The sequence below is a fragment of the Muntiacus reevesi genome, chromosome 5 (genome assembly GCF_963930625.1).
Source record: "Muntiacus reevesi chromosome 5, mMunRee1.1, whole genome shotgun sequence".
NCBI lineage: Eukaryota > Metazoa > Chordata > Mammalia > Artiodactyla > Cervidae > Muntiacus > Muntiacus reevesi.
This window is the reverse complement of record NC_089253.1, coordinates 112506889-112530947: the sequence shown is the minus strand read 5'-3', so window position 1 is coordinate 112530947 and position 24059 is coordinate 112506889. Positions and strand designations below refer to the sequence as shown.

General features: G+C 39.3%; 2 protein-coding genes across 2 annotated transcripts in view; one reads left to right on the top strand and one right to left on the bottom strand.

Moving 5' to 3' along the window:
* TPR (translocated promoter region, nuclear basket protein) overlaps positions 1-2490 on the top strand; it is a 59149-nt gene extending 56659 nt beyond the window's left edge. Inside the window, exons 50-51 of the mRNA XM_065936212.1 lie at positions 1509-1604; positions 2271-2490. Of these exons, the coding sequence (XP_065792284.1) occupies positions 1509-1604; positions 2271-2326 (152 nt within the window). The 3' untranslated portion in view covers positions 2327-2490. The remainder of the gene's footprint in view (positions 1-1508; positions 1605-2270) is intronic.
* PRG4 (proteoglycan 4) lies at positions 2440-18298 on the bottom strand. The gene is made up of 13 exons (XM_065936213.1): positions 18223-18298; positions 15650-15772; positions 14259-14378; positions 11582-11731; positions 10947-11069; positions 7572-9593; positions 6483-7379; positions 5855-5932; positions 4961-5097; positions 4523-4679; positions 3857-4054; positions 3358-3483; positions 2440-2624 (listed from the first exon to the last, which is right to left on the bottom strand). The coding sequence occupies exons 1-13, from the start codon at positions 18296-18298 to the stop codon at positions 2527-2529; spliced, it is 4305 nt and encodes a 1434-aa protein (XP_065792285.1). The 3' UTR covers positions 2440-2526.
* Between the last annotated feature and the right edge of the window lie 5761 nt (positions 18299-24059).

Genomic DNA, 24059 nt, shown 5'->3' with positions numbered 1-24059 from the left:
TTAAATTGTTTATAGCAGTAATCTTCAAACTGTGTCATGGAACCTTCAGGTTTTATGGAAGACCTTCTCAATTACTACTTTTTTCAGTCATGGCACTTGGCTATCTCAAGACCTCTTCTCCCTTTCTGCTGCTTTTCTGTGACACATTAACCCATTAGCTAATATGCCCAGATTCAGATTCTGTATCTGTCTTTTAACAGCTAGTAACTTTAAATCTCTGCTCACTTCATTGTGAAATATGGATATTCATAACTCATCTTGCAATCAGGATTAGAAATAATGTATGTAAATTATATAACTCAGTGCTTTGCACACAGTAAGGCTCAAATTGTAGCTGTCATAATTATTATCAATATGATAGCATTATGGATAATATAATAATTGAAGTTCTGTGCCCCCAGTCATATTCTGATGTCCCATGAGAATTATCTTTCCTCCATGGGAGGGCATGAGTTATATCTTACCAGATCTTGCGTAAGAAGATATGGTTCTTATTCCCTTTTACAGTATAATATGATATTAGGGTGCTAACACTAATCCTCCCCATCTGAGCAGTCATCCATGTGGTCAGCAAATATTTAAGTGCCTACTAAGTGCCAGGCAGTTTTACAGAAACGTTACCAAAGAAAGTGATATTTAAGGAAAAACCTGAAGGTAAGGAAGCAAAGCTGTGCAACTCTTCAGGGGACCATGTTCCAGGACAAGAAAAAGAGTAGATGCAGAGTCCATAGGCAGCAGTGTGGTACGTTCAGGGTCAGCAGAGAGGCCCGTGTGACTGAAGCATAATCTGGACAGAGAGAGAATGGCAGGAGATAATGGGTGGGGGAGGATAGATCTTGTAGCCCATTGTCATTTCTTCAGCTTTCATGGATGCAGCAGGCTTTTGGAGGGCTTCGGACAGTGTGGTGACATGATCTGACTGAACTTAGTATCAGAAGAGACTGAAAGTGAGTAATGGGCAGCAACAAAGCGAAAGTTTGGAGAATATTGCAGTAATTGAAGGTAAAGACAGGAGAGTGGTTGTTTTAGACAGGATAGTGGAGTCAAGATTGTGAGGAGTCAGATTCAGGATATAGATTAAAATTAGAGCTTACAGGATTTGCTAATGATTGGATTGGGGATGTCTGGAAAAGGGAGGAGTCAGACATGACTGGTGGTATATTGCAATGGACTGTTGTTTCCTGAAGGATGTTGCTAGTTTGTTTTCCCATTGTGTTCCCCAGCTCCTTGCTCAGTGTCTGATATATGGATAGGAGCCAAGTAAATATTTATTATTAAATCATAACAGTTGGGTGAAATGAATGAAAAAGTCAAAAACAAATTTTTTTTTAACTTTTTACCTTTTTGTTTGTTAAATGTCCCTTGTTAAAAAACAAACAATATTTAAATATAGAAAGCAGTGGGCACCTTTGCATTCTATCCATGCATTCCGTTAGTATTAGTTTTTGTCATTTTAACTGCTTTCTTGTTTATTAACTTGCTTTCCTGTATATTAATGCTTTTCTTAGATACTAGCAGTAGTCAGCCGAAGCCTTTCAGACGAGTAAGACTTCAGACAACATTGAGACAAGGTGTCCGTGGTCGCCAGTTTAACAGACAGAGAGGTAAATTTCTAATATGCTGATCACGTGATAGGATGTGCAGTAATATTAAATGGAATGAGTTTTCTAATCCTTAAGCTTCCAGTGTGTATTTATTTGACATTTTTTGTTTGTTCTTTAAAATACTCCAGGGGCTGATTAAATAATTACACGTTGAGCTTGTGATGTTTACTAATAAACTACTTGTAGACAGGTTTGTGTACCATAGGTTTATAATGAATATGTGCTTATATTTTATTTTTACTCATTTCTTCCTTGAGTTCAGGGTAAGATCTGAAAAAGTTAAAATGTTATACTGCTGTGTAATCACTTGTTACATCTCTGCCTTTTGTTGTTATACCTTTTTTACAGAAAAATAAGGATTTGTGTTTAGCTAGTCACAAAAAAAAGAAAGAAAAATGTAAAATTTTAATATCTTTGTTTTCCAGTTTAACTATTAAGAGATTGCATTCATGTTATAAAACATTAATCTAATTGTAATGATTTCCATTGAAGATATAAAATACCTAACAGTTTCGTGTCTGTACGCTTAGACACTTGATCTTGAAAAGTTTTATAATGAATTAGGGTAAGTGAATACTCTAGTTTTAAGCTAACTTCTTAAAATACTCTAGTTTGAGCTAACTTTTTGAAAGATGCATTCAGTTTTATTCTTTTTTTCTCTTACAGGTGTGAGCCATGCAATGGGAGGGAGAGGAGGAATAAATAGAGGAAATATTAATTAAATGTTCTGTAAACTACAATAACTGTGAATAAGATTGTCAGATGTGTTTTAGTGTAATGATTGTCAAGTTTAAAAACATTTTTGTATTTAAATTGGTATGCTTATCTCAACGTTCTTTATTAATAAAAAATGTATTTCAGTGTCAACATTTATCATTTGCTTCTTCATTTTAATTAGTTGATTCTTCCGTCGCCCGTCAGTCTAAGGACAGTTGTACCAGGTATTGGATAAGGTCTGCCCAGAACGAGTAGTAATGGCTCTTGCTGTCCTGCTTGGCACGTCAACATTATAGTATTGATCTAAAAAGAGGAAGGATCACTTTTCAATTAAAAAGAAAATAAAACACTTAAAAGTAGTTTCTACTTATTTTTATGCTCAAAGAGAGTATTTATCATTTTAATACAAAAATGTATTAATTAATTAATTTGAACTTTCTGACAAAAAGAAAGCCAGCTGCCTAGGCAGACTGACCTTTCACCATCTTTCAATGAAATTATATTTAATTCTGCTTTTTCTGTGTAAGAATTTGAGAAAACCAAGTTAGTTTAAAAAATGATCATTTGTTTGAATTTTCTTCTTTAAAAAATACATTCTGATGTCATTTATATAGGCAGAATAGCTTATATTTTCATGACTTTTTCTTTGAAAAATGCCCCAGGTAATATAATTAATAAAATTAGTTTCTCAGGAACTTCTTTCTGATCTTACAGACTGTGTAATGATATAAATAGGTATAACTTCATAGTAAGTAAGGCCTCTGTTAAATGCCACTGATAATAAAAGTAAAATATTGTTTTCAGTAGCAGTTTTAAGTCAGTTTAGTGGATGTTTTATTATACTAGGCTTTAATCTCATGAAGGATAGGGCAGAAATGAATTGTAATCCATTCAGTTTAATTAAAATAAACCAAAACCTAAGCTTTCTCTTCAGAATAATTAGAGTAAGTGATAGAATTTAACTTCTCACCTTTAGTCACCATTGAACACTTTGTTTTGCTTTGATTTTATTCATGTCTCAAAGATAATAACTTACCTTTAGAAAAGGCATAGTAATCATAGCCATCGGGTTTTCTGATGTTGGGCAGTGATATTGCTGAAGTAACCACATTTGGAAGTCCTCTCCACAATGTACTCACTTTAACTTCATTATGGAGGAAACCTGTAGATGACGTTTTAAATGTGAGATTGAAAGGCAATGCACTGTAAGCAGTTGTTAACTTCAATGCCTCAACTTTTGCTGTCACTCATATGATACAAATATCTACCTTTCAGGACTATTTTGAGGGTTGTAGATTTGAGCTTAATGTTCTAAGCTAATGGTGTTTATTATAGTTAATAAACCTGAATAAATTGTCTTTCTTATCCACAAAGAAAAATACGGTATTGATCTTTGGTCATTCATTGAGGCAAATTGATGTTTTACATTAATAAGTTTAAAGTATTAGGGTTATTTGGCCAGGATTTATATTTAATAATCGATACTATATTACATCTACTTCATGTGTAAGAATTAACACAGTAAAAAATTTTACCTTTGTCTTGATAAGGGACTCTGATGGGTGGATAGTGAATTCTGATGGTGTGTATTTGAGAAGGTCCTATAGCACGTTCAAATCGACGTCTCCTAACCTGTGCTGTTTCTCCATACACGGAATAGTTTATAGCAGGCCTTCTTCCAGTACACTTTTGGGTGGGTTCCTGTTTGTAAGTGTACTGCTGAACACTGCCACCTATGATGAATTAGAAAATCACATATAGTATGAAAATTAATTCTAATGCCCAAAAGAGGTGGAAAAGAACTTTTTACAAGGTAGAGGAAACAATGAACGTTTTTTATACAGTATGGTCCAGACATTAATAATGGTTATTAGTCAAGGGTACTATAAAAATAACTGACTCTTGAAGTACTTGTGAATAAAGCCAACGCACTGCATAGTTATATATTTAGCTTTGTTTGAAAATAAATAACATTCTTTATATAAATGTCCTGAAAACTCATGAAATTGTGATTTGAATGTCAAGAAAGCAAAATACTTCTTACTGCCCTTAATTTATTTTTTAATTGAAAATATTTGATTTTAGACATTAAAGATATTTGTTAACAGTAATCCCAGTAATAAATGAAAATATTGAATGAAATTTTCCTGTCAGATTTCTCCTTAAAAGTTTTTTAATTTTGTTAATTATGTAACACATACCTCTCTTGAAAAAATACACAGATTCAGGTCTGTTCTTGTATTGAGCTATTGAGAGAGCTGCCACTATTTTTCCATTTAGTCCTCCAAATCCTTTGGAAATTAGTTTGGGATATCCTGCATCTTTTATATCATTGGTGAAACGCCAGTACTGAGAACCCTGATAATTAAAAAGAGGAAATGATGTGAACAGCTTTTAAAAAGGTTATAAAGCAAGTAGGGGGAAGGTTAGAAACTTATTATTAGATTTAAGTATTGGGAGAAAGTTTTACCTTAGTTAATAATTTGAATAATTTGACAGGGTTACCATATTAACTTTTTATCAAATTTTAATGGTAGTTTGTTTATGTATGGAGACTTTCTGAAATGGAAGTTAAACTGATTTATGTTTTCATAATAAAAAGTAACTGCTAATTTCTCTCACAAGGATATTTTTCTTACCTTAAAGAAGAAAGTCTTTCCTTCACAGTTGCATCTAGTAAAAACAGTATCAATGGGGGAGGGAATGCCCCAAACTTCAGTAATTCTCCGAGGTGGAGATGGTGGACTGAATGGAGTTAGCATCCAGAAATAATGACCTAAAATTGAAAGTGATGATCAGCCTACAAGCTGAATGAAGTCTGAAACCTATCCCAGAAGAAATCAAAATCAAATCTTTTAAAAATAGTTTATCATGAACAGATTGAATGTGTTGACAAGCTTTCTATGATGGTTAGTCAGAATTGTAAGTACTAAATGCAGACGACCATATTTGAACATTTCTGAGAATAGATGTTTCTCAAGTCTGAAGTTTAGCATGACAAAATTTTTAGTTTCCCAGTTTCTCTAGAAAGGGCCTTCTAGCTTTGATTTACAGAAAGTCACTTAATCTCTCAATTTTTTATCTGTTAGAATTAATTAGTTACAATTAAATAACTTAGTTGTGTTTGTTACTTTATTCCCTAGTGACTCAGATGGTCCGCAATCTGCCTGCAATGTTGGAGACCCAAGTTTGATCCCTGGGTCAGGAAGATCCCCTGGAGAAGGGAATGGCAACCCACTCCAGTATTCTTGCCTGGAGAATCCCATGGACAGAGGAGCCTGGCAGGCTACAGTCCATGGCGTTGGCGGAGTCAGACACAACTGAGCAACTAACATACTTTCACTATTTCTAACTTTTTTAATCCAATGCTTTAGTATTTACCCTCAGGTCCTTATAATAATTATGTGAGGTAAGTTTATCAGTCAGGTTTCCCTCCAGGAAGCTCAATTCAAATTTGTACTCTCCAATGACTCGTTCTCATGAATACCAAGAACAAAACAAGGAGCAGAAAAAGAAATCTGTACAAAACTCACCTCGAAATGCAACTAATGTCCCATTACGCAAAGTAGTCAGTCCATCTACTGGCCTACCATTGCATAAATTAGTTTCATCTGAAACAAAGTAACACAAATTAAGCCAACAAAAAAATGAGAAGAGGGTTTCACTCTTTTCAAATCTTCCCATCAGGTTCTCTTTGTTCACCCTTTCCTAAGATCTTGAAGAGTACATATTTGAGGTACATGTACTTGAGAGGTTAAAAAAAAGTGATACTGTTCATAGTTGTACTTAAAGGTGATATTACTCAAAAAAGTTATAAACATACATTTTGAATTGGAATGGGTCAGGGTACCTGGTCTTCATGTAAATTTGCCAGGTACTGGATGTTCAGTCTCAATGTGAAATTTTTTTTCTTAGTTCTGATTGCCTTGTGGAATTGGTTTGGCAAAGAATATTGCAGATTCTTGTAACCCTAGGTTGTTATTTGATTTTCCAAATACCAAATAAACTTATTTGCTTACCTGTAGAGAAGATGTAAAACTTCACGAGTTAAGTTCAGGGTTTTAAATATATATCAATAGAATAATACTAAATCAGGGCATTCTGGATCATAAAGATTTAACATTGCCGATTTTAAACATGAAAATAACTGATTGATATTACCTGAAAACATGGGGCTGATGCCGAAGCCTTGACTGGGTCCTCTCACTATGATTTCAGTGCCTGGAATAACTATAGGAGTTAGCACAGGGGGCCTGAAAATCACATGAGGTTTTTCTCCTTCAGCAGCATCTCCATCCTCATTCTTTGGGTTTACCTCAATTATTTCTGAGTTGGGGGTTGGGGTAGCGCTGGTGGTGGTTTGGAGCATGGCTTCTGGTAAAGAGGTAGGAGTCGGTTCAGGCATTGCTGATGTCGTCATCTTTGGGGGAGTTGGTGTAGTCTTTGGTTTTCTCACTCTAGGTGTTCTTGGCTTTTTGGTCGAAGTGGGCTTTTTGGGTGCTTTGGTTGGTTTCTGAGGTTTAGGAGTTGTCGCTTGAGAATTAGTAGCTGTGCCTTTTGGTACAGCTGTGGTCTGTTCAGGTTTGCTGGTAGTCTTCTTGGTCGTCTTCTTTGTTGCAGTCATTACTTTAGGTGCAAGAGTTGCTTTAGGAGTAATTTTGGGTGATGTGGTATCTTCGGTTGTGGTAGATGTTACATCTGTGGTTGTACTTGGTAGTTTGGATTCAGTAGTCTTTTCTGTTTTAGTTGCTGCCTCTGTTATAATCTTAGCTACAGCTGTTGTAATTTCAAGTGTAGAATGTGTGTCTTTTTCTGTGGACTTGTCTTTAACTGTTGTAGTCATTTCAGGTTTGTTCACTTTAGGAGCCTTGATTGTGGGTACTGCAGGCTCCTTGGGACTGTTTTCAAGAGCCTTTGGTGTGGGTTCTATAGGAGGTTGAGGAGTTGATTCAGCAGGGCTCTTCGGAGTAGTGGGAGGCTCCATGGTGGTTGTTGAAGTAGAGGCCTCTGAGGTGGTTGGAGCAGGTATATCAGAAGAACTTGGAGATGTCTCAGGAGAATTTGGAGTGGGCTCCTTGGATTCAACAGGAGCAAGCTCCTTGGTGGTAGTGGGTACAGGCTCCTTGGTGGTGGTGGGAACAGGCTCCTTGGGAGTGGTGGGTGCAGGCTCCTTGGTGGTGGTGGGTGCAGGCTCCTTGGTGGTGGTGGGTTCAGGCTCCTTGGTGATGGTGGGTGCAGGCTCCTTGGAGGTGGTGGGAGCAGGCTCCTTGGTGGTGGTGGGTGCAGGCTCCTTGGAGGTGGTGGGAGCAGGCTCCTTGGTGGTGGTGGGTGCAGGCTCCTTGGAGGTGGTGGGAGCAGGCTCCTTGGTGGTGGTGGGAGCAGGCTCCTTGGTGGTGGTGGGTGCAGGCTCCTTGGGGGTGGTGGGTGCAGGCTCCTTGGGGGTGGTGGTTGCAGGCTCCTTGGTGGTGGTGGGTGCAGGGTCCTTCGGGGTGGTGGGTGCAGGCTCCTCGGGAATGGTGGGAGCAGGCTCCTCGGGGGTTGTGGGTGCAGGCTCCTTGGTGGTGGGAACAGGCTCCTTGGGAGTGGTGGGTGCAGGCTCCTTGGGAGTGGTGGGTGCAGGCTCCTTGGGGGTGGTGGGTGCAGGCTCCTTGGGAGTGGTGGGTGCAGGCTCCTTGGGGGTGGTGGATGCAGGCTCCTTTGGGGTGGTGGGTACAGGCTCCTTGGGGGTGGTGGGTGCAGGCTCCTTCGGGGTGGTGGGTGCAGGCTCCTTGGGGGTGGTGGGAGCAGGCTCATTCGGGGTGGTGGGTGCAGGCTCCTCGGGAATGGTGGGAGCAGGCTCCTCGGGAATGGTGGGAGCAGGCTCCTCGGGGGTTGTGGGAGCAGGCTTCTCGGGGGTTGTGGGTGCAGGCTCCTTGGTGGTGGGTGCAGGCTCCTTGGGGGTGGTGGGTCCAGGCTCCTTGGTGGTGGTGGGTGCAGGCTCCTTCGGGGTGGTGGATGCAGGTTCCTTGGTGGTGGTGGGTACAGGCTCCTTGGGGGTGGTGGGTGCAGGCTCCTTCGGGGTGGTGGGTGCAGGCTCCTTGGGGGTGGTGGGTGCAGGCTCCTTCGGGGTGGTGGGAGCAGGCTCCTTGGAGGTGGTGGGAGCAGGCTCCTTGGGAGTGATGGGAGCAGGCTCATTCGGGGTGGTGGGTGCAGGCTCGTTCGGGGTGGTGGGTGCAGGCTCCTTTGGGGTGGTGGGTACAGGCTCCTTGGGGGTGGTGGGTGCAGGCTCCTTCGGGGTGGTGGGTGCAGGCTCCTTGGAGGTGGTGGGTGCAGGCTCCTTCGGGGTGGTGGGTACAGGCTCCTTGGGAGTGGTGGGAGCAGGCTCCTTGGGGGTGGTGGGTGCAGGCTCCTTCGGGGTGGTGGGAGCAGGCTCCTTGGGGGTGGTGGGTGCAGGCTCCTTGGGGGTGGTGGGTGCAGGCTCCTTCGGGGTGGTGGGAGCAGGCTCCTTGGAGGTGGTGGGAGCAGGCTCCTTGGGAGTGGTGGGAGCAGGCTCATTCGGGGTGGTGGGTGCAGGCTCGTTCGGGGTGGTGGGTGCAGGCTCCTTTGGGGTGGTGGGTACAGGCTCCTTGGGGGTGGTGGGTGCAGGCTCCTTCGGGGTGGTGGGTGCAGGCTCCTTCGGGGTGGTGGGTACAGGCTCCTTGGGAGTGGTGGGAGCAGGCTCCTTGGGGGTGGTGGGTGCAGGCTCCTTCGGGGTGGTGGGAGCAGGCTCCTTGGAGGTGGTGGGTGCAGGCTCCTTGGGGGTGGTGGGTGCAGGCTCCTTGGGGGTGGTGGGTGCAGGCTCCTTGGGGGTGGTGGGTGTAGGGGATTTGGTTATAGTTTCAGCTTTGGGTGTAGATGTAGCAGGAACTTCAGGTGTGGGTGCAAGACCTTTAGTAGATGTATTCTCTGCAGTGCGTGTCTCTTTAGCTGAAGTAGTCTTCTCTTTTGTGCTAGTGGAAGTCTGCTTATTTGTTGTAGAAGTCTCTTTAGTTTCAACTGTTGTCTCTGTGTGGACTGTCGAAGGTGTCTCTTTAGTTGTGTCAGATTTAGGTGGAAGACTGGGCTTAGGAAGTGTTGGTTTTACTGTTGTAATCTTGGGAGTTGTGGTAACTTTATTACGTTGAGTGGTGGGAATGTTAGGAGTTGGGGTGAGCTTGAAATCACCATTATCCAGTCCACTTCCACCTTCATCTATAACTGGTGGTTCTGGGGTAGGTTTCTTTTTAGGAGTTCTTTTCTTCTTGTTATCTTTTACTAGAGAGAAAAAAAAATACATCTTTTTATTTTTGTGACATAAAGATGCCATCCTTATCATTGACTGGCTGTGTGTGTCTAGGCAAATTGCTAATCTCTAACATGTCTATTGATTTACTGTAAAATGGTAAATACTATTTTACTGGACTATTTTAGTGAATGAATGAGATAAGGGATGAAAAATACAAAACTCAATACAATTAATACATGGAAGCAAGTGGCAACTTGGAAATTGTTAATATGATCAATAACACTAATTCAACTCTCATATCAATGTTCTTTGCTCCTCACTTTCTTAGCTCTTCTTATTCCTTATTGTTCATTGCCCCTTTACTAGGAACCTAGTTCCAGCATCTTTTAGACCCACTGCACCAATTCCCTCAGAAACCTCTATAACTGCATCCAAGGAATCTGTTCCAGTCAACCCCAAGCTTCCAGCTTAGCCCTGCTTCCATGCACATGGCTTTGAACTGCCTTCTTTTCCCTGTCCATCTAAACTCAGCAGTCTCAGGGGATAGAGACAGGGAGATTAGGATACCATGGCAGGAAAAGGACCCTATTTAACAGGACTTCCTAGAGCAGCCACCCCATAGGTGAACCCCAGAGCCCAAGAGGCACATCACTTGGATGAGTTCTGTTTATCAAACAATTCTATTAATGCTCAGAGATTAAATATCTTGCTATTCAGCTAAAAAGAAGGCTTCAGGGGAAATAACCACCCAGGAAATAGAATTCTTCAAAACTTCAATATCCAAAATCTGCCATTTCCTGGAGAATGAGAATATATTTTAGAAATTCAGGAAATAACTTTTAAAAAGCAGAACAAACGAAATTTCTCTTTAGGAGGTAATCGCCAATTCTGTAATATGTCCTTTACTACAGAAAAATCAGATATGACATAATTAGAAAAATAATAAAGATCTGTAAAATGTGAATAATAATATTGCGTTTCAGGAATATATGATAATTTAATGGATTAAAGTTGCAAAATACTTAAGGAAGAATATAAATGTTCTTTATAGGGAAGGAGAAATGAAACCACAATATAGAAGAGAGAGAAATGCTATCAGGTGGAGAGGAACTGAAATAGAAAACCATTAGTAATCATCTCTGATGCCATCCTATGGTTCTACAGTTGCTGCTCTCATCTTCTTTGGCTCTACAGAGTGGTGTCTTAGCTGCTTGGCACTTATTTCCTATAGGAAATTTTCACAAATATCTTTTAATATTTAAGAAGTTACACCCCCCTCAATATTGGAATGTCCTCAAATCATTCTCCCACACACATGACTTTTAGATAATTATTGTTAACATGGCATTGATATAGTCATTGATCTTTATCAATGCTCAAACCTTTGGGTTTCTTCTTTAATTTTCTATTAGCAGCTGAATTTTTGGAAGACTTGATTTTCCGAATAGTTGAAGAGGAAGAGGAAGAGGAGGAGGAAGACTCTTGATTTTCAGAAACAGAATGTTCTATAAATCAAATAAAAAAGTTGATCACACCAACTGTGATTTAAAGGAAAAAAGAACTGCCAGTCCAAATGCAACAAGAAATGCTGTTTGATCTACAAATGTCATATTCTGCTTTTGTTTTATCAGTAAAATGAGCAACTGCTCTCTCTTGTAAATGTCTGTTAAAAGCAAGGCACCAGAGCTTGTTACAGATACTAGAGTATAACTATTCAATATATAACTTTCACTCAACTTTCTTATATCCCACTGAATCAAGTCACTATACAAAGAAAATCGTGAACTCTTTTTTTAAAAAACAGTTAATCTTGTTTCTTCTGATTATTTTAATCTAGTCCTGTACAGTTTGGTAAATAAGAAAAATAACTTTGGCTTGAACTTTGACTTAAACAAAAAGTGTGATTAGCCTTTAATGACTTAGATCACCTTATTCTATGAAGAGTTCATAGAAGTAGTCCACCTACAGATTGTTTCATCTTAGAAACAACCTTTTGTTACATCTGTCATCTTCCTACCTTCTGTTATTTCCTCTGATTCTATAACTTTCTTAGTCTTCTTCTTGTTTGGTGATTTGGGTGAACGTTTGGTTGTTGATTTGATGGTCTGAGATGCTCCTGGAGGTGGAGGTGCAGTCTTTGGAGGTGGAGGTGTTGTGGGGTTATGCACTGAGGCCAAGCAAGACAGATCGGTTAACATCTTGTTCACATTCATCAGCAACTCTAACTGTGAAAGGCACAGATGCCATCTGGCTTCAAGAATAGATGCTGGTGAAAACCAGTGCAGGCAAGCTCTCAGCCCAGCACTAACTACTCCAAACTAATGAATTCTGAGAATGCATTGCTATTAAAAAAAAAAAAAAAAAATGATTCTCAAATTACTGTAAATTATGACTTGGAGCAAAGGCTCAGGAGTCAGAAGACCTGAATTCCAGTTCTAGACCTGCAAGGCTCTGCTGTTGACCTTGGACAAATGGGCAAACCCTCTTGAACTCCCTTGCCTGCAAACTGAGATGTTTTCTCCTAGATGATTTCCAGAGGTGTTTGCCTGCCTAAAAAAATGCTTAACTCTATGCACTCCATTCTTTATGCCAGCCTTCTGTGATACAAAAATAATCCCTGCATGTGGTTGACAGATATTTGTGCTCTCAAGAAGAAAAATATAAAAATTACATTCTCCTGTTGTCATATTCATTTAAATCAAATGATACCAATTTACCTTTCCTTTTTTTTCAATTACAAAAGTTCTACATGAATATTTACCCCTGCAAGAATTTCACACTTTCATATTATGCTTTCCTCAAAATGCATTGCCCCTCTCCAAGATAAAATAGCTTAATAGTTTGGCATGTACCTTTTTAACCTTTTATTGCCCCTACTCTTTGCCCCTTCTCATGCCTAGAAGAGATGACATGGAATATGTTTGATCATTAGGAACGAGAAGAAAAGAAGAGGGACTTAACTGAAAGATAAGAGAACAGGGAGAGAGAAGGGCCCCTGGGTGGAGGAGAGTGGTGATAAATCCTGCTACTCTTACCAAACTTCTCCTCCAAACTCTGTTTTTGTAATTTCCATGAGCTGACCACCATAACGTTCCCTCTTTGTCCTTCCACCCCACAAAAATGCCAGGTACCACAACTTGAAAAGTTTTTTCACATTCTAATGATCTTGACCAAGCTATTTAACCTCTTGGACTGTATTCTCACCCACATTCAGAGGTGCTTGACTGCTTCAATTCTTGAACTGTTAGGACTTTGAGACATATAGATGCCTATAAGCAGTATCTATAGCAATCTTAAAATGACTAAGTGGTGGGTTGCAAGACAGTTTGGGGTTTTTTTTGGTTTTTTTTAAAGAAAATGCTGAAGCTCTAATTGATGCCTCTATTTTCAGTTGGACCCTGACAACCTCTGTGAATTCTGTGAATGAAGCACTACCTTCATCAATTTTTGTTCATTGAGTTTTACATACACCTCAAGTAATCTGACCCGCCACTTGGTAGCATAAACTATTGCCTTTATTAATATGGTTCTCTCAATGATTGATCATTCTCTAATCATATTCCCTCCCCATCCATCCTCTGCCCAAAATAAATTCTTAGTTTTTTGTCTCACAGCCAAAACAACTATCAGAGTGATTAGTGAATAAGAAGCACTCATCTCGTAGGTCCATGTGAAAGCTGCAGGAACTCTGCACTTGGAGATTTTAATTACAAGGATGTTGCTGCCATTATTTTTGGAATGTTTTCCAATGAAAACATTGAAGAGTTAAGAAATGTTCCTCCACTATGCTGATTAATAGTTTTCCACCCTATTTCTTCACTGTTTGAAAGAAGCAGAAGATGCAATCTTATTTAAATAAAATGATAAGATTATGCAAGCAGTACTCATTTTCACTTTTACTTTACAGATATTCTTGTTTTAACAGGGTAGGATTTAAGAGCAAACATTTGGTAAAAGAAAGGAATCAATTATTTAAATACATTTTTGTAAATCTTTTTTCTTTTGGTAAATTTAGAGGGTTTTATTAAGCTGTCAGAGTACTCCTTCAGGACCTATAATCAGAGAAGAGGATTTTAAAATGAAACTACCCTTTTTTATTGACCCCTTCATATACAGACATTTAGAAAGAGACCATTGAGGAGACTGTAGAGAGGGGAGAGGAACACAGTAGACAGTTAACTGCAAACAGTAGACAGTTTGACAGCAAACTTTGGTTTGCTTATCAATTTAGTGCTTTAAACTGACTCCTAAGTTTACTAGTGCAGAGAAGTTGGACATGTTGATTCTGTCCTCAGATATACACTCAAGAACACTGAGAGCAAAGGCACAGATAGGTCAAAGGACAGTTGACTTTTTGCGGTCAGCACAATGGGATTAGACAAGAAATCATCAAATGAGCTGGATACTGTTGACGTAACCTGCAGTTGAGCCACACCTGGAGGAGAAAAGCATGGATACTTGGCCCCTATCTCTGTTACTCAACCTGCGATCTCTTGTGCTCCTGGAACCTGGCTGAGCCAGGGAGTGATAGAAAGATGCGTTCTTTCTTTAATTCATCATGGTGAAACAAAAAGCTTACATGTTAGTAAAATCTAGAGCCGAGGTGGACCATGTGTTAGACATGATCTGTGGCGCTAGGGGAGGCGCACAGATCAGGCTGTACTGGGAAGCACCGACGGTAGCCTGATGCTTACCTTCTTCACAAAAAGTGCCGTAATCGGAACAGCACTTGCCGTACTTCTTACAGTCTGAGTCGCAGTCACACTCCCTCCCTCTTGCAAAGGATTCGAAGCAGCGGCCTTTACAGGAAAGCTCTACCGAGAGCAAAGCAAAACATTATGGATTATTGGTTGTGTGGTCAGTGGTGCCTATGTATTGTTTAACCATTTTCCACCTTATAGCTGACTAGAGCTCCAAAAGTGCATAGCTAAGTCTTCTCTGGAATTTGGAAAGTGGTTAGTTTCCCAAATGAAGACAGCTGAAGTCAAGAAAGAAATCTGGAGACTTAGGGAAACTTTTCTTGCCCTTCAAGGCTCCAAGAGACATCCCAGTGCTGTCTAAGTCATTTCGTGTATAGACAGTGGAAAACTGAGAAATGTCTAAAGAGGTAAGTATCCTTCATATGAATTCCCCCATCCTCTCCTCACACCATTACTTTCCAAACTGATTTTTGTTAATTGATCATACATATTCTATAACAATATATCCTAAAGAGTTGACTTAAAATAAATAGGTCACTAGTTAGGCTCAAAAAATTTTCAGAATGCACAAACCTTTATTATGACAACCTGGCATGGTATAGAGCTGAGAGATGTCAGCCCAATCCTTTGGTATGGACTATATAAGAGAAGTCTGCGTGTTTTCCCCAAAGAGCCTTGGTTAAAGCCACAGTGATTTACACAGGCATATTTGAAATAATTACCTTACACAACAAATAAATTGTACAACAATATATTTACCAACTTCACATGCAAATTCTAAAGCCGACATAACTTTGAGCCACCTTAATAATTTTCACAAATATGAAATTTTTGCACATTAACAACAAAACGGTCCAAAATATGTTTAAGTGAAGTATCATAACTTAAAATTGCACCCTTTGGTTTTAACTGAAATTCATCATTAAATACTCATTATTAAACACTGTAAAGTGCCTTTTTTCAGGTAACCTAAAACATATTAATATCAAAAAGTCAAATAGTAAGCAAAATTATTTTATTTTCATGAACTTCTTTGATGAAGATATTGAAGGGGTCCATCACTAAGTAATTACTTCTCTGGTTAATAGCAAAGAATTACTCCTGTTTACTTAATGACTCCTGAGTCACTGTATTAAGTCTCTATTTAAAACAAGACCTGATACTCGCACTAGGCAATAGCCTCGTGCAAGTGACAGGTTTCCAGGTTCCCCTCCCCCTCCCGCTGTGGTCGCAGCTTTGACGTCACCGTCAGGCACAGCACACTGCCACATTTAGGCGAGGGAAGGGAGAAAGGCACTTGAGCACAAAGACGTGAACAGATGGACAACAGCACCGCTCTCACGGGACACGAGCTCGACAGAGGAGACACCACTCTCAGGACTTACCCACGGTGCAGACCTTCTTGAAGTCAGGGCAGCACTCCATGTAGTGTTGACAGTTATAGTCACAGTTGCAGATGGCATCTCTAGAATACCCTTCCCCACATCTCCCCGCACAGCTTGCTACATCTAAAATCATACAACACTAGCGTAAACATGGCCAGACGACATTATATAAAGAAGGGGTCTAAGGAGTAGGACCAAGCCTCTCGGTGATGGAGAATTCTATCCATTGCAAAAGGCTGGGAAGGATGGTTCGAGATGGGTCCCACTGACAGTTGCTTCCTCCTAGGTGACCTTGACCATGCCTCTTTAGTCGTTACTAGACTGAGAACATAAATACGCTTTTGAAAACCAGGCTGAGTAATGGCTTTGGACAAAGAGGGTGCTCTTCCTGGGGGAGGGCTGGCAGCTACAATTCTACGAATGCTGCCATTTACCGAGCAACTCGGTGCTGGTCCCTGGGTCATACATTATCTCTAACGCTTATGAAACGTTGCCAGGGGAGTTTCAGTAGTCTCTTTTTTAGAGATAAAAAAACTGAAACTCCGAAATTTTAGGAACTTGCTCAAGGGAACCCAGTTAGTTAGTAGTTCCAGCATATATGTATTACAGGTCAGTGAACACCTATCAATCATTCTTATCAACCTCTTTCACTCTTAGAAATGTCCTGATTTGTATAACAAAATGTATGGTCATCCTAAGTAAACAGCCCACCTAGAATTTGAACACTGATATGTCTGAATCCAAAACCCAAACTTTCCCCACCCAATCACATTGCCTCTCATTCCTGATGATGCATTTATAGCAAGCTGGCTATGCCAGCACTAATTTTCCTATACTCCTGCTCCTTTTGTTGGTGGGGATATCTGGGGTCTATAAATGTGAGAAGAAGTCAGAGGCCTTCAACCACTGCTAAAGAGAGTACAAAATAGGTAATTCTTGAAAAGCATCTGAGCATGAATATAAAAGTCATGAACAGAATTATTTTAGATAAAATAAAAGTATAATTATCCTTACATATATTTTTTAAATCATTTGGAAACACCATGAAAACCTCCCTGAGAAATAACCACAGAAATGTAACAACTGAATCCATCCGTGGAATAGAGACTGGCCGGTGCAGTGTTCTAAATCCACAGAGGGACGTTGAAGCACTGAAAAAGATCTCAAAATAATGAATCCAGGAAAATTAAAGTCTTATTATGCAAGTAAAACATTGAACATTAGGACAACTTTCAGAAATGTTTACATACATATGTGCACAATGCATAGAAAAATGCATTCATATATAGTGTATGTATATAAATACATATATTATATATACAGAAAAAAGAAGGGGAAGAAATTGAGAAGGCAAGAAAAGCAGACAAGACAACATCAAAAGATTATTTTACAACTAGCAGATTTCTGAAATGGGACGTCAGTTATTTTTATAGGAAAAATTTATTTCCTTGGATTTAATGAATGTCCTAGTTTTATTGATGTTGATTTTAACAACTAGTTTTAAATTCATTTAATTAAAGGAGAGTAAAATTTTTTGTGACCCACCAATAGTATTATGAGGAAGTGACTTAGGAAATGCACCTGTGTTATGAACCTTGTAACATTATTCTGAGAGAGCAGAAGAGCTTGGAGACACCAGAGTATTCATCATTCCTGATTAAATATTTATATTTGCTCTCATGAGTTTTTCCACCTTACCTAAGTGATTCTGAAACTATGTCTAGGCAGGCAGGTATCTCACATGCTCACTTTATTTAATCATTTTACTGGAAGTGTCTACCTTATAAGAGTAATTTTGCCATAACAATTATGTACCTTGATTTTTCTTCTCCTATATTTTGCTTATCAAAGAAAAAAAAGGGAAACAAAAATCCAAAGCTTGGTGTTATTGTTAAGTAATCTATTTTAAGCTAGAGACTTCTGTTAAGGTGACTACACTGCACATACCTTAACATTTTCTAAAAATGAATAATAAGAACTGTTCTTACAGGACTATTTTTGGAGGGCTATGAATGGTTCAGTATTGTAAAATGACATTCACACCTGTGTAAATTCCTATCTGAATGAATAGTCCTTGAAAGAAGAAAGCACACTTTCAAGATTACTAAAATGCCCTTTGAAACGTAAATATTCACTGTAGTATATTTATATCCACATGATGCCAACATAAGCTATTGATAATTTATTTGATATAAAAGATTAGTTGAATTTATTTGTAAACATGTAGGAAAAATCATATGCTATTTAAATATTGTTCATTTCAGTTAATCTGATGATATATCATTCCAACATAGTTTTATTGTGTGTCTGTGTTTTTTTAAACCTTTGGGAGAACCATAGAACAATAAGCACAAAAACTACTCTATTGAAAAGCTCAAAACTTCTAGAAAGATTTCATAATACAAATGCTTATTAATATGCTACATATTCTTTACTTACTTTTAAGGTTTTACTATGCATTAAACTCAGACAAATATCATTTTTAGAAAGTTATTTCTTTTGTTGTCATAAAAGTCAGAACTGAACAATTAGCAATCTCTGTCAAATAAAAGTATTTCTGACAGTTAAGGTACCTTGAGAAGAAACTTGCTGAATTGAGAAAACAGAAAACAGCAGCAACAAGTAAATGGGAAGTATTTTCCACTCCATGGCTGCTTTCAGGCACTGAGCCCTCGCTGAAAAGAAAATAAAAGTATTAGAAAACTCCTCTTGGATCTCACCACTAGTTTATGCTTGTATTACAGCATTTCAATAATTTTAAAATTCAATTTAATGATAAAAAAAACTTTCCCATTCTTAAAATGAGACATTTAAAAGTAACCAGCCTTAATTCATTGTAAATACTTGACCATAAGGTTTAATCTTATACAGAAAAAAAATCATCAAATCACCATCTCAATCATGTTACTGGCCATTTTAATACTTTAGAATCTCCCAAATAGAAAAAAAGACCTATCTTAAAACTCTTTTCAAATTATAGCAAGTACTTACAGTGCAAGGTTTAAATCCTATCTTGAAGGGAAAAAATAAGTAACCAGCTTTAGTAAAATTTAATTTAGCAAACAGTTATCATTCCAACTTTCTCTTACTCTCAATATAAATTCATAAGCTTCCAGCAGGTGTATTGCATAAATGTGATTCTTTTCTAAACTCTCCAACTACTATCCTTATAAATCTTTTCAAGCACCTTTAATAAAGTATATCCTTATTGAATTGAAAACATATAATTCCATAAAGCAAGTTGACTGTGACACTTACCCGTAAAAGGAGAGATGAATTTCTCCAATGTCCCGTAAGTCTTATATATCAGAGCAAATATGTTAGGATGAACCAATTAGTCCAAAGGTTAGACAAAATCAACAGTGACAACCTATGAAATCAAACTTTCCTCATTTATTGGAACAGGTCCCAGACGACCAGACTTAAGTAACATCTGGAAAACACTTCCATTAATAAAATGACTACTACAAATAAATTTAGATTTATTGGCCCAAACACACTTCTAATTTCTAAGTGAAGTGAACAAAGTGTTCTGAGATGGTAAATTGCTTGGCAGGCTTTGACTAGTGCAGCAACTTTAAAATAGTCAAATGCTGGTATCATTTCTTTTTTAAATTTTTCCAGTTAACCCAGCAAAGAGTGTTTTTGAAACTTAATCTAGTTTCAGCTTATGGCATAAGTTTTCTGAACTTATACATTTAAATGTTTAATTCTTTTCTTGAGTATTTTCATTTTCCCTGAGCACAGAAAATATGCTTTCAGTTATCTATTAGGTGGATGATTTTCACTGTGGATTTTATAACTTCCTTTACTATGTAAAAACCTGCTTAAAAACTATGTTGATGTCTCCCTTAACACCTTTATTTAAGCCCAGCAATGTTTGGAAAAGGTCTTTTTACTTATTCATGTAGCTTCCTTGTCACAGAGAAAATGTGAACCATCAGCTTCCCAGAGTTGGGTCAGCTAGCTCAAGGTTATACCCGGTTTGATAGGAAGTGTTCCTGTTCAAGGGCTTCCCAGGTGGCGCTAGTGGTAAAGAATACACCTTCCAATGCAGAAGACGTAAGAGACGTGGGTTCGATCCCTAGGTTGGAAAGATCCCTTGGAGAAGGGAATGGCAACGCACACTAGTATTCTTGCCTGGAGAATCCCATGGACAGAGGAGCCTGGTGGGCTACAGTCCCTGGGGTCACAAAGAGTTGGACCCCACTGAAATGAATGAGCATGCATGCATGTGCCTGTTCAAGTCCTCTCTACCTACATAGGGCCTAGTTTATGTCCTAGCACCTCCCTGAAATCTTGTCAGATCAATCTAAAGCACAACTGGAATGATTATTGAATTAACTGTTCATCTGTCTTATTCCCACCTCCCAGACCCCTCGAACAATCTGAATTTCCCCAGGACAACTAACTTCTATGTCTTCATATGTAGTCCAGTGCTTCACCAAGGATGTGTTCCATACAAGCTTATTGAACCAAACTATTGTGAGTTGGAGTCTGCTGTATACTATGTGTCTGGTAGGTGCTACACTTAATTATCATTAAAAAATGCCTTTAAATTTATATATAATCATTCATATTTTACAAATAAGATGAAGATACACAAATGAAGAATCTGTGACCCTACTAAGGATACATAAACAAGTAGGAGCCAGAGCCAAAATTTGAACCTATTTATTTTGAGGTCTACTGTGTTCCTACTCTATCTGGCTCCCTTCTGATGAAAGTCACCCCTTCAGTACCTAATTATAGTACTAAATGTTACTCCTCCATGTGTACATGTGGGTTTATGTGAGTGTGACCTTTGTAAAGCCAGAGATAGTAGTATAAGCATCTCTTTTGTTTCCACAATTCTTATTCTGGGCTATATGTATGAGGACAATTTAGAGACTATCCGATCTAAATAACCTCCTTTCTCTGAGAACAACCTTCTTGACTTTAGGGATGTTTCCCTTTTAGCCAGTTTCATATACATGATCTTGCCACATCAGACTCAGCCAGCAAGACTGGGAATAGAAACCTGAAATAAACTAGGTTAATATGTTTCCCTGTCCTGGAAATTTGGAATTGCAACCCAGAGATGACAAGTTTGTCTATGTAGACATATAATGTGTGAACAGCTGTCTAAAGAAGTAGAGAAAGCCCTTCAGAATAAAGATACGCAAATGAAGGAAGCAGTCACGCAGAGAGTGTTCTGAGAGCCTTCTGGGTCTTGGTTATTCCTTGTTCCTGAGACCCAGGTGCCTTCTTGCCTTGGGTCTTTGTGGCAGATTCTCCCTGAGGGGATGAAAGTGGCTAAAGATTATGATTTGTCTTACTTAAAGTCACTAATCAGTACATAGCAGATGTACAGACAATCCTGTTGGATGGAACTGAACTGAATTAATTCTTAGCTTTCCTGAGGTCAAGAAGGGGAAGCTAGAAGCTTTGTAACTTTTTCAAGTCAGATGTTTACATTGTTTTCTTGTTACTTGTTTGAAATGCTGGGAATACCAAGAATATCAGAAATACACACAGACATATATTCTTAAACAGATTGAGTTCTGATTATTGCCTTCTAGAGTTATCTGTACTAATGTTTTCCTTTTTTGGGTAAAGATGGAAAATCATTAGAATGATGGCAAGATATATTCTTTTTTATTTGGCTGCATCGCATGACATGTGGGATCTTCGTGCCCCAACTAGGGATCAAACCCATATGCCCTGCAGTGGAAGCATCAGACTTAATCACTGCACTGCCAGGGAAGTTCACAAATGGTGTTCTTAAAGTGGCTGAAAAATCTTCTCTAGTAATTCTGGCTAAATTCACCTTCTAGGCTTAGGAAACTGACAACACACACACATAATTGTGACCAATAACAACTTTAAACATATCCACTGAGACATCAAACATGTTGTCTCTGCATATTACAGTAGGGAAAAAATGAGAAACTTTATTAAATATCAAGTTCATGGAGTTTAACCTGATTTGTATAATTCTATTGGGTAGTGAAGCTATCTGGGTAAGTAAAGTTTGCCTCTAAAGTATGGCAGCATTTTCATTTTATCTACTAAATATACAAACTGTACTAAACGCTTCATTCTATGAGTAATGGACCATTCAGCCTTCCTTGCTGATCAAACAGAAATCTTTCCATTAGATTATAGGTTCCCCCTCTGAGATTTCTTTTCTCATTTAAATGTTTTTTCTTAATGTTCACTTAAATGTCACTCGATTGGGATAAAAATTATCTCAGGACTGGTTTTTGGTGTGCGGGACATGGGGAGGAGGGTAAAGAGAGGGGGAGAGGGTGTTAGTAATGTTGGATCCTACCCCATCTTCTAGGGATGGTTTTCACTGGATTCACCCTCATGAACACCAGCGTCTGTGCTTGGCAGCAACACAGTGATGCCTTCAGAGAACATTCAAGTGTGTTTAGGGATATTTTCTCTGCATTAAATTATCCCAGACCGATGTGCCCTTCTCCTTGCTGTGCTGTTTCCCCATCCCTGCTGTTCCTTGTCACTTTGCCCTGTAGCCAGTGCGTCTGCATCGAGCGGCTGCTCTCCACCTTTCCACACTTCGGATGCTTTTCTGTTTCTTCCAGAAGCAGCCTAGGAAAAACTGAAGGCTGGGAAGGGAAAGCCACAGAGGCAGTTTTGCTCTCTATTGCCCCAGTGCTGCTCACAATGCCAAATTAACGTACTCTGGAACAGGGGTCCCCAACCGGTCTGTTAGGAACCTGGCCGCACAGCTGGAGGTGAGTGGTGGGCAAAACCAAAACCATCCCTGCCTCCCACCTCTGTAGCAAAATTGTCTTCTATGAAACCGGTCTGGAGCCAAAAAGGTTGGGGACCTCTCCTATGGAATAGAGCAGAGGATTTGGGGACCACCTCAGGCTTCCTAGGTGGTTCAGCGGTAAATAATTCGCCTGCCAATGCAGGAGATGCAGGAGGCTTGGGTTCAATCCCTCGGTCAGGAAGATCCAGTGGAGGAAGGGATGACAACCCTCTCCAGTATTCTTGCCTGGAGAATCCCATGGACAGAGGAGCCTGGCGGGCTACAGTCCGTGGGTCACAGGGAGTCAGACACGACTGAGACACAGCATGACATGACACACTGTCTGCTCTGTTCATGGCACTTTCACAGAGTTGTGGCTTTTTTTTTTTCCAACATGGATTAAAAGTCTGACCATTACCTAAGAATTATTGCATTTGTTTGCGGAGGTCGTGGGCCTTTTCTACCCTCTTCCAGATGCCCAGCTAGAGATTCCGCTGCCCAGCTCCCCATTCAGTCGTGCGTGACAAGGTGACTGCATTTTCTCCAGTGAAATGTGAGTGGATGGAGTATGTACAGCCTCCACTCTGCCTCCCAGACAGGAAATCACTTGACCTGGACACCCTCTCTCCCCACTTCTCATGGAAAGCTACATGGCGCATGCACATGTCTCAATTGTGCCTCCCAGTGATCTGATAACTATTGTAATTAAACCCATTTTACCTTTGAGCTAGTTAGGACACAGAAAGATTAAGTAATGTGCTTAAGACTAGAAAGCAGTAAATGGTAAAGTGAATATGTTAACCCATGCCTGTCGGGCTACACAGCCATAATTTTAACCAATTCTATGACCCAATGCTGGCATATTCAAGGTTAATAACTATGTACTTTGTGCTCCTACATAACTTTCTTTGTATTCTATAAGGGCATTTCTTACTTATCAATATCCATTTTTCACACCAAGTCATAAGCTTCTTAAGGATCCAGAGCAATTATATTAGGCTCATTCTGTAGTGTATATTCTTTCTGTACCTGATTGATACGCTATATGTTAGCTGAATTTAACTCAAGTTTACTGTCTTTCTTCTAAGGGCTACTTTGCCATCACATCTCTGTTTTCCAGCCATTACCAGTACAGCATTGCAATCTCTCCAATATACATCACTTGGATTCCAGATGTCAAGGAAGGATATTATGTATGACACCTCAGACGAAATCATTACAAATGTATTTCCCAGAAGCCAACAACGTGAGTAATTTCCACGTAACTGTTAAGTGAGTGAAAGTGAATAGGGATGTTTTAATAACTCAGTGTGACAAATACTTAAGACTGGGAAATTCAGAGAGTGGGAGCGAAGTTTGGCTGTGGTTGAAGGACCACACATAGGTGGGACAAGAGGAAAGTCTTCCAAGAGACACCATCTAGGACATTTTATTGAGTCATTCCAAAGCAGAAATGCCAGGCTGTTCAAAGACACTGAGCATAATGCAGTTTTGGCTGATAGTACAACATTGCCTAATAGTCTTTGTAAAAATCCCTTTGTCTGCCCATGGTAGCTAGTTTCTGTCAAAAGAATTAAGAAGCAAGACATTTATGATGAATTGCTCCAGTGAAAATTTTATTCACCTTGATACAGAAAACAGTCAGAAGCT